This window comes from Poecilia reticulata, chromosome 12 (genome assembly GCF_904066995.2).
Source record: "Poecilia reticulata chromosome 12, P_reticulata-male-v2, whole genome shotgun sequence".
NCBI classification, from domain to species: Eukaryota; Metazoa; Chordata; class Actinopteri; order Cyprinodontiformes; family Poeciliidae; genus Poecilia; species Poecilia reticulata.
In genome coordinates, this window is record NC_088841.1 from 9,422,960 (window position 1) to 9,436,834 (window position 13,875).

At 39.9% G+C, this 13,875-nt stretch overlaps 1 protein-coding gene across 2 annotated transcripts in view; it reads left to right on the forward strand.

Moving 5' to 3' along the window:
• The first annotated feature begins 822 nt into the window (after positions 1-822).
• The window catches only part of LOC103473406 (carboxyl-terminal PDZ ligand of neuronal nitric oxide synthase protein), a 52,252-nt gene continuing 39,199 nt past the window's right edge, over positions 823-13,875 (forward strand). For both annotated transcript variants that reach the window (XR_001777173.2, XM_008423637.3), the window contains exons 1-2: positions 823-1,463; positions 4,068-4,139. Coding sequence is in view for 1 of the 2 variants with exons in the window: in XM_008423637.3 (XP_008421859.2) it covers positions 1,359-1,463; positions 4,068-4,139 (177 nt within the window). In the remaining variant the exon portion in view is untranslated. The remainder of the gene's footprint in view (positions 1,464-4,067; positions 4,140-13,875) is intronic.

Below are 13,875 nucleotides of genomic sequence, written 5' to 3' on the forward strand. Positions count from 1 at the left end.
TCCGTCTTCCAGTCAAGGAAGAAGTTGTCGCAGCATGATTCTGCCACCGCTGTGCTTCACTGTGGGAATGTTGTGCTCAACAAAAGTTCAACTTTGATCAATTATTTCCCCCCGTTTGCTGTGTGTCCAACATGTCTTGTGTCAAACTTCATAAGGAAGTCTTACTGCTTACTTTTAATAACTTTCCTGTTACCTCTTACATCTTTTTGTTTTTGCCGTGTCAATAGATTCCCACCTGAGCTGTTGACCTCTAAAGCTCCTGCAGAGGTCTCATGGGCCTCTGGGTAGTTTTTCTCAGTACTGCTGCTCTTTTCTGGCCTCAAACTGAGGCATTTCCCCCTCTAAACTTTGTCATTTTTAGCAGATTACTAAATTTCTGATGGTTTAAACCTCTTCAACTTTAACCTTGACCTGTCTGCAGTGTTACTGAGTCTGCAGGCAGTTTTTTTTTTGTTTGTTCTTTGATTTAGGGGTATGAGAGTAAAGGGAGTGGATAAAGCAACACAGTTCTCATATTTTAAAAAAACAAGCAAACAAAAAAACAAAGTTGAATATAATGTTCCCTTTACTTTGATCTATCTAAAAAATAAAATAAAAAAATCTGATTTATATGTGTAGCTAAGATGCATTTTGCAAGGCTCTGTAGCTCCCGGACTTAATTTACTCATTTTCTTCTCATGTCTGGAGAATTTGCCTTCCCACAGTAAAATCATCACCGTCAGAAATGATTGTATCCCCCCCCCCTTTTTTTCCCACCTCCTGAGGGGTGGGCTCACTTTGTTTGCTGGCTGTCCTCCCAGCTCCTGGTTGCATCATGCCTGGGAACTTCGCTCCAATGAGGGAGTCGCTTTGTGCTTTACGGAGGGAGGGAAGGAGTGGGGGAGCCACTCTGATCGTCTGCAGAGCAGTGCTGAATCCGACCAAGTGGACGGGAATTCAAACAGGACTCCGGGGGAACGGGACTCATTACCTGAGGAGAGAGAGAGAGAGGATTTCCCCTGGGACAGCACACGCGCGCGCACACACCCCCCCACACACAATGCCTGCTTTTTAAAATTTATTTATTTATTTATTTTTGCCCTACTGGCAAGTAGAACGTGCAGGGGACACCCTGTGTGCGTGTTTGCTTTTGTTTTTGTGTGTGAGGAAAAGAGCCGCGCATTTTTGTCCTTCCTGAGGTCGGGACGGGTTGGAGCCGCGCGCAGCGGCGATGGAACGCGTTCCCACCGGGAAGTGCCTCCTCACGGGGCCGTGCGGGGCGCGCACACCCGGCTTGTTGTAGCGTTCTCTGGATCGATCCGCTCAGCTTCTGTTCAGTGATTTTTTTTTTTACTGTTCAGGAGGAAAGGGAGCCCGGGATGCCCGTGAGGAACAGGTACAACCTGGTGGACGATGTGGCGGACTCGCGGCTGCCGCTGCACAACGAGGAGGCTTACCAGCACGGGATTTACTTCCAAGCCAAGGTGAAATAACCTGGTCCATTCAGTATTTCTAGCCAGTCTGGCTCCCTCCAACCCGCCCTCTCCCCAACCATGTGGCGGTGGCAGGTGTACTGGACGGAGCAGCTGGGATCCATTATAAAGTTGAAACACATGGCAGCAGCTGCTCCGACATTTATTCCAGGTTGATCCCAGGAATGTTCCTCTGATTGTTTTGAGATTCTAAAGATAAAACCAACAGCTGATCTGAGTGATGGGTACTGTATATTGGCAAGATTTCCCTACTCGTTTACTTATTGGAAGCCAACTAACAAACTGGCACCAGGGCCGAATTTAAGTTGATATGAGCCCCGGGCAAGAGTCAGGGACGGTTCCTATGCCTTGCCTAAAATAATTTCTGTTATGGATGCAAATTGCAAGATACACATGGAATTTTTTTTGTTAAAAGTTTTTCTTATACTCAAGTTATCTCAGACTGATAGACAGGATGAAACTCTTTTTGGGTTGGTCCTTTCTAAAGTATATTTTTATTACATTACTTCTGGAAATGTCTTCATTCATACAAAAACGATTCATACCTAGGGGGTGTGTTTAAAGTTTCTGTTATGGTTGACATGCTCAAGGTCAAAGGTTAGGTTTTTTGCAAAACATCCTTGAATATAAGACAGCCATATATATACATATATATAGTCTAGCCAGGCAAATAAGATACCAGGAAAGTTGAGAAGATTAAAGCAGGCATGTGCTGCTGTTGTTGAACTTTGACCTTATGCCACTCCCTTGTTTTAACAGTTTTTAACAAAGTGCTGTTTCCTGTTCAACAGTAAAGATCCCTGTGACTGAAGTCATAACAGTAACTCTGATTGGACTGCAATTCCTAAAGATTGCCCTTTTTCACTGTCTTAATACATTATATATTTTTACTTATTAGTTCCATATAAAAAATAAAGAGGACATTTATTTATTTAATTATTGTTATTTTTGACTCATATGTAATATGTTCTGCTCTTTAAGTGCAAGAATAATAGAAAACTGATATAACTATGATGTTGGAAACACAGACATACCCTACGATCACATCAGACACTGCAGATTGTGGAACATTTTTTGTTTTCAGTGGATGAAGAAACGACAACTACAAAAAAAAAACTGTTTCAGAAAACAAAAAGTTAAGATGTACAAGGTCTAAAAAGTAAACTTTGAAGCTTATGCACGTATGCCCAACTTTTCTGTTGTACTCTTTTACAGATTCTCAGCGACTAAAAATAAAACGAATGAACCATTTAAACGTGCGTCAGAGCCATCCTCCATCTAACAGGAAGTGCATGTGATAAGCATCACTTTTTTTTTTCTTTGATGAAAGAAAAACATCTCAGTCAATAAATTGACTCGAGGATTATGAATGAATAAAACTGAATGAGTGCACACAGCGAGTCTCTAAACAGCAAAACCAAAGACATATCTTTTTTTTTACCAAGTCAGCGGTACGGATTTTCTGCTCCCAGACCGTTTACTGCAATCAAAATAAGAGCAACATCAAAGGCGGCGTGTTCCCCAGGGCCGCTCACGAATTCAAATATATGCAAGCCGCAAAGAGCTTACTAATAAAGGAAGGCTGTGTCATCTGTGCCACACTAAACTCATCTTTGAAACAGAGCCATGCAGATTTGACACGTTGCAAGAAAAATCATTGTTTTGCGGCGTCTTTCGCACATTGATCTCTTTCGAAGGCACAATCTGCTCCACATGCTGACACTTCAATGATTAGTATGTATTGTATGCAGACAATGCATACAATACATTCTCTGCATGTATTGTATTGGCTCCATTTTTCAACATTTGTAAGTTGTCGTTTCAACTGACAGCGACTCCATAAAAAAATTTATCTTACTTTAAAACTTAAATACCATGTCTTCTTTGTCTTTTTTTTTGCCCAACACATTTTAGTGTGTCAAAAAAGGTAAAATTTTTTAAACGTATTTGATAAATTTTCATAATTAAATAAGTCTCACTACCTAGCACAATATTTGGGACTATGCATAAGTTATTTCTTCTGCTAATAAGAGGCCATTATGCTTTAGTTAAATTAATTATTACTGTTGCATGCGTCATGATAGAATTTTTATACATTGAAGTACACAAAAAATGACGTAACCATCTAGTAAAGGAGCTTATTGCACAATTATTTTCCTCTTTTTTTAGTCATTCTGCTCTTAATAGAATAACACAAAAGGCCTACCAAATTGATTATCTGGTTAAGTAGTCAATCTATCTGCTCAATCTAAGTGCATGTCACTTGTAATTTTCAAAGTTGACTTTTAAAACAAACAAACAAACAATTTTTTTTAATTGTAATTAAGAAGAAATGACTAACTTTCCTGCTGACTAACAGTGTGCAGGAAGAGAAGTTGTAGGGATTGCGTTGTGTTATTCTGCTACTATGGTACCAATCTGAGTGACAGTCAATAAGAAATACTAGCAGAACTTTGTTCACGTCAAACAATCTGTGCATTTTCACATGGAAATAGTTGATTTTGTCAAACTGTCTTTTTGCAGTGCGTGGCACCATAGATGACTGATTTATTTTCTTCTTTTTTTTTTTCATGTGCGTGTACATGTTTGCCACAGTATGTGGGGAGTCTTGACGTGCCCAGGCCCAACAGTCGGATGGAGATTGTAGCAGCCATGAGGAGAATCAGGGTAAGGTCAAAGCTTATTAGGTCAGGTTACAAAGAAAAGTGAAACCTAGATGGGTTATATCACAAGAGGTACAGGAATCAACATGACGAGCTGGCATTGGTAAATGTCTTGGCGGATAATGCAGCAGATCTAAACTTACAGATTTGTGCCAGAATTTGGTTCTGATGATTTCCAGACCACAATAGAGAGAACAACGATCGTCTTCAGAACTTGATTAGTTGCTCTACTAATCAGGAGTGTGTGCTCAAGGAAGCTTTCTCATCAAGAGTTTTCTCTCGATTAGGAAATGATTTACAAAAAAAAAAAAAACTAATGATCATGACACGCTTGGGTTACCCATCGCATCTACGATGAGTTTCATTTTAAATAATCCTCTGACTTTTCGCAACTCCATTGCTTTAGAATATATGTTGAATGTCCTTTTTTAAACGCCTTGCGACGCCGGCTGATCAGCTCGATTTTTGTCCATTTGTGATGCTATTTGAACCAAACACACTCAAAGCAGGTGATAACTTTTTATGACTTTATATTTATAGGAAGTCCTGAAGCTGAATCCAGGCATTTATTACCTGACTGTTTTTGTTAAAGACATAGACATTGCTTTAAATAAAGAATAAACAGTCATCGGCGTTGTAAGAGATTGGCGTGAACATACCTGGGTTACAGCTGGCATTTGATAAAACGTGTGTTGTCGTTAAGGCTGCTAAGAACAAACATCGCTGGGATTTTCTCCCTCGTCTGAAGTCCTTTGTGGACGACTGAGTGATGGAGGAGGGAGACGCCTTTGCCATTAAAACTGTAATCACACAGAATAAAAAGCGCGTGCTGTCAGATGCAATTTGTACAGGCGGTGCAGTGGTGCATTTGCTGGCCGCTGAACAACAGATCACAAAACTTGAAAGCAATCCAAAGAGGCCTTTTCACAGAAAGGAAACGGCTAAAGGAGTGAGGTGGATTGTTCTGGGTAAGCGCGTAAAGTGTGTGTCGCTTTTTATTGTTGCTTTTGATTAGACTAAGTGATGCTTATTTTTATTGCACTCAGATGAGTTGATGGTTGGGCTTATTTCAAGGCTTCATCTTGTTTTGTTTTGGGGTTTTTTGCCATATGAAGTTTTTACTTACCCTCTGTTGTCACAGAGATAATTAGGTTATTTATTTCAACCAAAAGCTAAACAGGAAGCCGCGGACGGTTCTGTAATTTATGTGTGACTCACTGGGCTAACATGCTTCAGAAATGACAGGCCTCCCAGATCAGACCGAATAAACACGCAGAAAAGAAATATGTGGGTTTGCTTTTGATTGGCAGCTGTGCCTTGATGAATCATTTAATACATACCAAATTTTCTCCTCTCTTTTTCCTTTCCTGCCAGTTAAATTGGTTCGTTAAAGACTGCTATACATGTAGGAATATAAGCTGAAAAACTTCAGACGGAGAGAGACTAAATCCACGTCTTCATCATTTGTTTATGAGGTTGATATCCCACATTTTTATTTTATTTTTTTTTACATCAGATCTCAATGCACAGTGCAGAACAATTCGATTTTAGAACAATTCGGTTTTGATTGAGCTGATGAAAGAAGCAAGGTCATGTGATGAGTTTAAGAGATCTGGTTAATACAAACAGCCTTTTGGTTTATTAAATTGTCATTTGTGTTTGACATGATCTCTGCTGGCAGTGATCAAAGCTGCTTATTTATGGATGAGGTTTTTTTTTTACTTTGATCAGTTGACCTGTTTAATTTTTAATGTTGTTTCCTTTTAAAAGGCTTGGATGGATGTTGGATTTAGTCACATAAAAAAAAAAATCAGCAATACGAAGCATAGCAAATAGTGCTAGGAGGTATTTTACTGAGATTTTATGTGAAAATTGTAAAGTGGAAAGACAATTATGCACATCTTTTTCTGATTATTTTACAATGTCTTTAGGCTCCATCATCCCCACTGTGAAGCATGGTGGTGGCAGCATAATGCTGTGAGGAGAAGCTTTCCCGCTTCTCCTTAAAGGAACAAGGAAGCTTTCCTGAGCTTATAGAAAGATGAAACCTGAACAGATCTTTTGGGTGATATTTGTTTCAAAATAAAAATGACTAGAAACGCTCTGATTACATTGTTGGCTTATAAATTTGATCTTCTATAGTGAGTGTAAGAGAGCTGGCGGTTGGGTTTCGTTATTTTTGAGGAGAGTCGGCCCACCTGCTTCACTCAGTCTGCAGTCTGTAAGTGTCAGCTTAATATTTCATGGTTTAATATGAGAGTGGCACAGATCCTCACATCTAGCTGACTCTCAGCAGAACATTAGCCATGCACACATTTCCCAACACACTTAGATAAAAAAACAACACTCAAATATCATCACAATGGCTCCAATTGGGCCAAAAGTATTAAACACACAGTCGATGTGCTTTAAAGTATGGATTTCATATGTAAAATCAACAAGTATGAGTTTTTTAAATTCTAAATACGGTGGAGCTGAATTAGTGATAAGTTCAACTTCAAAAGGAGAATATTTGTTTCTATTAGCCCTTTTTAGGTATTCTTTTTATCTAAACGTGTGATAAAAATGGGATTCAGACATTTAACATTGGGCTTTTGCACAGGCTGACAGATCAGCACGTGAAAACAAGCAAGCAGCTAATCAATGCAACCTTCAGTGAAGACGGAGATCTCATTTAGCCACAATTAAACTCTTTTACTGCTGCAACTTACAGAACATCCACATTTTCATTTATTATGACTTAACATTTGGCACAATACGTCTGACCCCCCCTCAGGCCTTCGAAAACTTTGAAAAACTTTTAAATTCTATCTTATTTAAAAAAAACAATAAACAAATAAGGTGATATGAAATAGTAGTGCACCCAAAGCTGAACTTAAAGGCACACACTCACAGACACACACATACACACACACACACACACCCACACACAGGCACACACACACACACACACACACACACACACACACACACGCACGCGCGCACGCACGCACACACACACACACACACACACACACACACGCACACACACACACACACTTCTACAGACTGCAGGGAAGAGAGTCTTTGCACATCCAACAATTAAAATAATGCACAACTTTTGCCAAGAATCTTTGGGAAAACATAGAAGATAAAATCTTAAAAAATTATATTTGGCATCATCAATTATGGTGACGAGAATCCGCAGACCTAACTAACACCTTGATACTTGTGTACGGCTGTGTCAGATTCTGAAGGTAAAATTTAATATACATAAAAAAAAACAATCTGCATATTTTTATGCAAAACAACAAAAAAATTAACAATTATTTCCACTGTTGCTAAATATTAGCAATAATTGACATTAACAGGTATGTATAACACACATATGTTGTTTTGATTCCAGTGCTTACGCACAAATATAAATTTAGGCATCGGCATCAAAGTTGCTGTTGGAGTTTCAAACAACTTTAATCAGAAATGACTAAGAAAAATCTATGAATCAAAATGAATGTAAATTTTCATTTACGGTGTGTGAAGTTGGAGTCACTTCCTCCTTCTGAGGTTTCGCCGTCTGCTTTTAACACCTCCTATTAAAGTGCCAGCTCCAGGAGCTGTTTGTTCAGCCTCTGTTTTCATCCACGTGGGAGGAATTTCTTTGCCGGATCTTTACGACCCCTCTCACGTACTCGGAGTCCACACACATATATATAAGCGATGAAGGGCATCAATGCTCATTTGAAGCTTATTTGCCAAATCAAATGCAATTAGCTTCGCAATAGATGAATATTGACTCACCTTTCTGACTTTTCCTTCATCTCTTTCTCATGTGCAGTTGATGCGCCTCCCTTTTCATTTGGAAGCAGAGCTTTCTAACTGAGAGATCGAATGGAGTTTTGTGTATACTTAAAGAGGCTGAAAGTTGAGCTTGATGGAGGTGGGAGAAAAGGCTGGCGAGAAAGTCGTGGAACGGAGAGAGGTTGTGTGTTGGCTGGCCAGAGCTGCACTGGTTTCTTCTCCCTCAGTTAATCTTCGTACTCCGAGTAAATGTGGGAAAACAGCGGCAGGCGTCAACAGAGGACGGCAGAGTGACAGAGCATAGGAGTTCAGTGCTTGTCGAGTGAGGTTTATTGCAAAAGTGTATCACATTCACGTTCACATTCTGTCCCTGTGGGTTTTATTATCATATTATGTGAAAGCTTAATCTAAAAGTCGCAGGATACCGGCACTTGAGGACTACAGGGACATTTTGTTCCTTATCTCTTACAAGAAAGACCTGACCGAGAGGCACGCAAGTATACAGTGCACCAAACAGAGTACGTATTTATAATTGAAACATCATAAAGGTCACCTAAGTACAAAACAAAACAAAAGCGCACAGAAAAACGAGAGTTCTGGGAATCCCCAGGCTGGTGGCAGCATCAGAGAATTTGACGCAAACCGTGAAAACCAAGTATGTGTCGAGGAGCTCGATTTCTGGAATGCCAGAAAGGTGAGCTAATGAGCAGATGAGAGACAACTGGGGAGGCAGGGAGCTGAATTACTGAAGAAAAATACTGAGTAAATAGAAAAATAGAATTAGCAAAACAAAGTAAAGCCTAGGAACAGCGATGGACTCTATTTACGGTTCAGGAGACTGAAAGATGGAACCGGATTTTATTTAGGGTGTTCGAGTAAAGGGACTGAATCCAAATGCACAACTCATTTTCCATTTTTATGAAAATGATAAAGAACACGTTTCATTTTAATCCCATTTTACAGCATGCTACTTTTTTGTCACATAAAATCCCAATGACATTTGTGTCAGTATTTCTCATACCCATGTGCCCACTCTTTCCCTGGCAGCGTAGTGAAAATATACAAGTCTGCATCCTGCAGCTCTTTTCAGCCAGCCTGTTTTTGTTTAATCACCCACCCACCTCCGGTCATCACCGACCGGTCCCACTGGGCTGGTTTTTAAGAATTTGATACATTCAGTTTGACCGGTGGCTCAGAAAGCGTGCGCTCACAGAGATGTTTTTGCATGCTCTGTGGGCGCGCGTGTGTGTGTTTCTGAAAGCCGCGGCCGCTCCATTATGGCGAGACCTGTCGCGACCTCCTCAATCGATTAACGAGGCCGGACAACAAAGGCTGGTGTTGCTCCGTGCGCATGGACAGATCCGGCGTCTTCCACGGCTCGCTGGCTCTCTAAGGGACACGAGGGTGTGCTGTGGAATTTCTTTGGGAAACGAACATGTTCTATTTACAGGAGGGCCTGTGTCTCTCCACAAAAAAAAAAAGAGAAACAAGTTGAAGGCAATCCTCTACCTCTGCCTATCTCTCCAGCTCCCTCTTAGTCTCTTATCCTCCACCCCCACCCCACCAACTCTTTCCTTTGCTCCCCTGCTATTTTTCTTCCATCCCCTCACTCTCTTCCTACCAAAATAGAGTGTCTCAATTTAGCCCATCTCTGGCTATCTACTCAGTGCTGACAGGAATAGATTTTGGGGCTGAGAGCAGGCTATGCATGTTTTTCTTTGAATTTTCAGCAGCTCTAATGGGATTTTTAAGGCTCCCTCACGTGTCCTTCAGGATGCAGCCTGCTTCGCGCGGTCTGCCAGGAGGAAGATTTTGTTTGTTTTGTTGTTGTTTTTTTTCTGAGCGGGCCTCTGTTTGACTGTGCAGGGAAGACATTTTTTTATTGGCTTTCGACACCAATCTGTTGAGTCTGTGTCAGTCTTTCGTGAGCTCATTGAACTGTCACGACTTGGTGAGATGCAGATGTTTGACTGCTAATGTGTCCCGAAGTCACAGTCACTCTGGACCTGTCAGACTGGGGAAAAGAGTGTTTTTTTTTCTCTTTTTGTCAGGTTCTGTTTCTATTATAGTGCTACAGGTCGGGAAAAAGTTTTCTTATGACATATGCTAGTAAATATGGTCAGGTTTGTTTGAAGGGCAGAAGATTTTTAACTTTCCAGTCTCTTTCTTTATCTTTGTTAGAAACATGGGGGTGGTGGATGCTCTCTACGCTGCCAAAGGGCAGGAGTTGAGGCTTGTCAGTTTGTCAGCTCATCACAGGCCTACGTAAGCCTGCCTTTGGACAGCAGAGGGAAACTGGAGCACCGGAAAACCCACCCAGGCGAGGACAGAGAATTTAAACTCTGAGCAGAGAGACTCCGGATAACTTTTACGTCAGCAACCTTCTTGCGGTGCTAATCAATGCGCCTCGGGGCTCCCCAACTAAATCTTTTGAGCGCGATTTAAGTTCTGGTGCTCCACAGAAATCTCAAGAAGAAATATTTTCAGTATTGGCACATTGGAAAAAACTGGAGAAACAGTTTGATTAAAGGTTTTTATTCCATTCTACAAACGCATTAGCGTAGCTTGCTATCAGCAGGACAAAGAGCAAAAGCACTATCAAACGAAAGGAAGGTTTTGAATCTCGACTTACATCTAATTGGTATGACCCTAAACAGATTTTTCATGATCAGAAGAGGGAAAAATCTCTAACACAGCTAAAATTAACCTATTCCGCTTGGAAGAGAGGCGTAACACACAGGGATGTACGAAACTCCTTACTAGTTATCACAAAGTGTTGATGGTGGTGAGTTTGAGTAAGAGGTTCATGTTGGTGAGATACATCTTGTTACTTTTTACATGTAAAAATCGCAGTGGACAGATCTGTCTGTCTGTCTGTCTGTCTGTTCAAGTGTTGGTGATTGGACGGTTCACATGTGATTCATCACATACGGTCTTTAAAAAAGGGATGAGCCACAATGGGAGGCTTTGTTTTCACTTTGGGTTCATGCTGGCTTAATGGCAGATGCACAAGTCCAGTAGGTGACCTAAATGCTTATTGAATTAGATGTGATCTCAGCTTTATGCTGGTGCAGTTTCATTGTGCAAACACAAAAAAGAAAGAGGATTATTTCCTTCTTTGTTAAGAGCGATTTTACAATCAGGTGTCATCAGTGCAGGATCTGCTGTGTTCATGCTTAATAACTTGCTAGACTGACAGATGGTAAAAAAACAAACAAAAAAAACAGTCTCTGAGTGAGTGTTATGTATGAATTCTCACAAGCTTCAAAGTGTAAAGCATATTTTTATGAAGAACAATAATATCATCTGACAACTGGCTGAATTGTAGCTGAGAAACTTTGAGTCATGACTGCTGTGTTTATTACTTTTTTCCAATTCAGTTAATTGGATCTTTCACAGTTTTCATTGACACAAAATAATGTATGATATAAAGACCAGCGTGAGTCCACTATGACTGTGCCTTTCTACAGTATTTATGCCACATTAACTTCTTCACATTTCATCACTTTACAACCAACAAATTCCTTGTATCTTACTGGGATGATATGCGAGTAATGTGAATCCTACATCTTCTCTTTTAATCACTCCTAAGGCAATGTGTTTAAGTTTACCGCAGCTTTCAGGTGCTTGTCGGTTTGCTTTGGGATTTCACATAAAGTCTGCGATGTGGAAGAGTAAAAGATTTGCAAACTTCAATCATTTTAAGGCTTGGCATCACAAAAGAAATTTGGCCATTGACCTGGAAACGTTTGCCGTCCTGCAGCTGCCACCTGATTGATATTGGAGCAGGAAAACATTCAAAATAGTTTGTTTTTTTCCTTGTAGACCTTCAGGTTATTTTCATAAAGCCCAACTAGAACAAGAGAAAGTGGATGTCTCTCATTAAAAGTTTGAAACGCCAACAATTATTTTCTCTTCGAGAGGGATGCTGGAGGTTAGTCAGAAGTCTGTCGCTCCGACGTCGGAGTGACCTCACAATCTGGTTGGCTCAGTCTTCTTGGCCGCTATTATTTCCCTGGAGTATACAAGCACACACGTCTCTGCTTTCGTAATCCACCCAAAGGCTTTGTATTGTCTTTTATTGCCACATGTAATTCAGGTTATATGTGTATATACGCTGATGCCATCACATTCAATAAAAACAACCCTCTCTCTTGTGGAAGAACCCTTTCTAAAAGGCAAAAACTCAATCCTGCTGCACACCCTGAAGCTACATTTTGCTTTTCCAACATCCCCTAACCATTATAAAGCCACAGCATGAAAATGTTAAACACGTCTCTTATATAAGAGTTGATGCCGCCAGTGTTTATAAGAATGTAGGATGTGCAAAGTGAGTTTTCTCAAAAGAGGAAAAAATATATATATATCAGGAAATTTCGACAGATGTGATCACCTGTGACATTTTAAACCAGGTCAGCAGCGGGGGGAGCACTGTTATTTATGCTCCATTTTTAGAGGTATTTCAGAATGTCTGCAAATACAAACTCATAGCTATGTTACAGTGCGCACTTCCTGTGAACAGTCCTATTTGTTTGTGCCTTCTCTGGCTGCCACAGAGTCTGCCGCAGCTAATCTAAAGTGCAAATATAGCAAAGTCAACATACTGGCAGCTGAAGAGCTCCCGCTTTTGTGCCGTTATTGGAAAGATATTGTTGGCGTGCGTTGTTTGGTGTGAGTCAGCACCCATAAAATAGGTTCTAGACTAATAAATCATGGTGGACAAAATAGCTTGTAAACACGAGTCACGAAAAGGGAATAAAACTTCCAAGCATTAGGGTATTTCCTTTGGATTTTAGCTGATGGACCGACACAAAGTGGCGAATAATTAAGAAATGGAAGTAAGTGATGCGCGTTGAAGCTTTTTTTTTTTTTTTTTACATATACAAAACGAGACTGGATCATTCTAATACACGAAAAGGATTTGATCCAAATCCGTTTCATTGTATCTCTGGCTGCAGATGTCCGTTTTCCCCAAACAGAATAAAGATTTCACACTTATAAACCACAGAGTATTTTTATTTATTCAATAAATTGCAAAGGCAGTAAGATACAGCGTAATGTAATTAAATATAAAAGGCATGCCACACTCTTCTGGTTTCCAGGAAAGTTTTACTTTTACTTTCTTTTTTTTTAACTTTCACTTCACAATACTTTATTTTTACCACAAAACATCATAATAAAATACATAGAAGTCTACATAATTTTATAATGTAATAAATGGTAGTAACATTTACAGGGCATGAATACTTTTTCCCCCACTATGTTATTCATTTAAATTTGACATCATTGAATCTTCCTACCTGTCAGTTAAGATATGTTTTGATACACTCTTAGGTCACCTTTGTTACGTTCACTTTTCTGCTCTGAAGGGACAGATGTTTGTATAACCTCCTGCAACAGCCAGTGAAGGAAATGTAGTGGTCCTCTAAGATCTTGTGGTTTAATCAGGTCAAAATTCTTCTTAAAGATCAGTTACTGGAGAACATCAGTGTTTGATGATGCTGACATAGAAAGATAATGTGAATGGTAATCCTTAAAAATTAGTGCTATGATGACAGCATGACGTTGCAATGCCTGCTGTGGCTACGAGAGCCGTGTTTTAGTCCTCTCTTTGTGTGCTCTGAGCATCTTATATTGCCAGAAAGGAAGTGGAACTCTTTAACTTGAGGGATTTGCATTTTTCACCCCTTTTCCCTTTTGGCTCCATCTAAATTTCTTCCAAGCAATTTCTGTGCAGTGTGTAGAACTTCAGCTTCAGTATGGCCATCCTGGATAATCCTGCAGAATTATTAGATTTATTCAACTTCTTCTCTTCCCTTAAAGTTTGTCCTTTTGATTTGGTACCAAGTCTGCTTTTGAATGAAAATACTTAGATGTGGTCCTATTTACTGTCGTATTACAGAAAGTTCAATGTTCAAGAAATGTGGTTGTTAAAACAGCTAATTAATAATACAAATAAACTG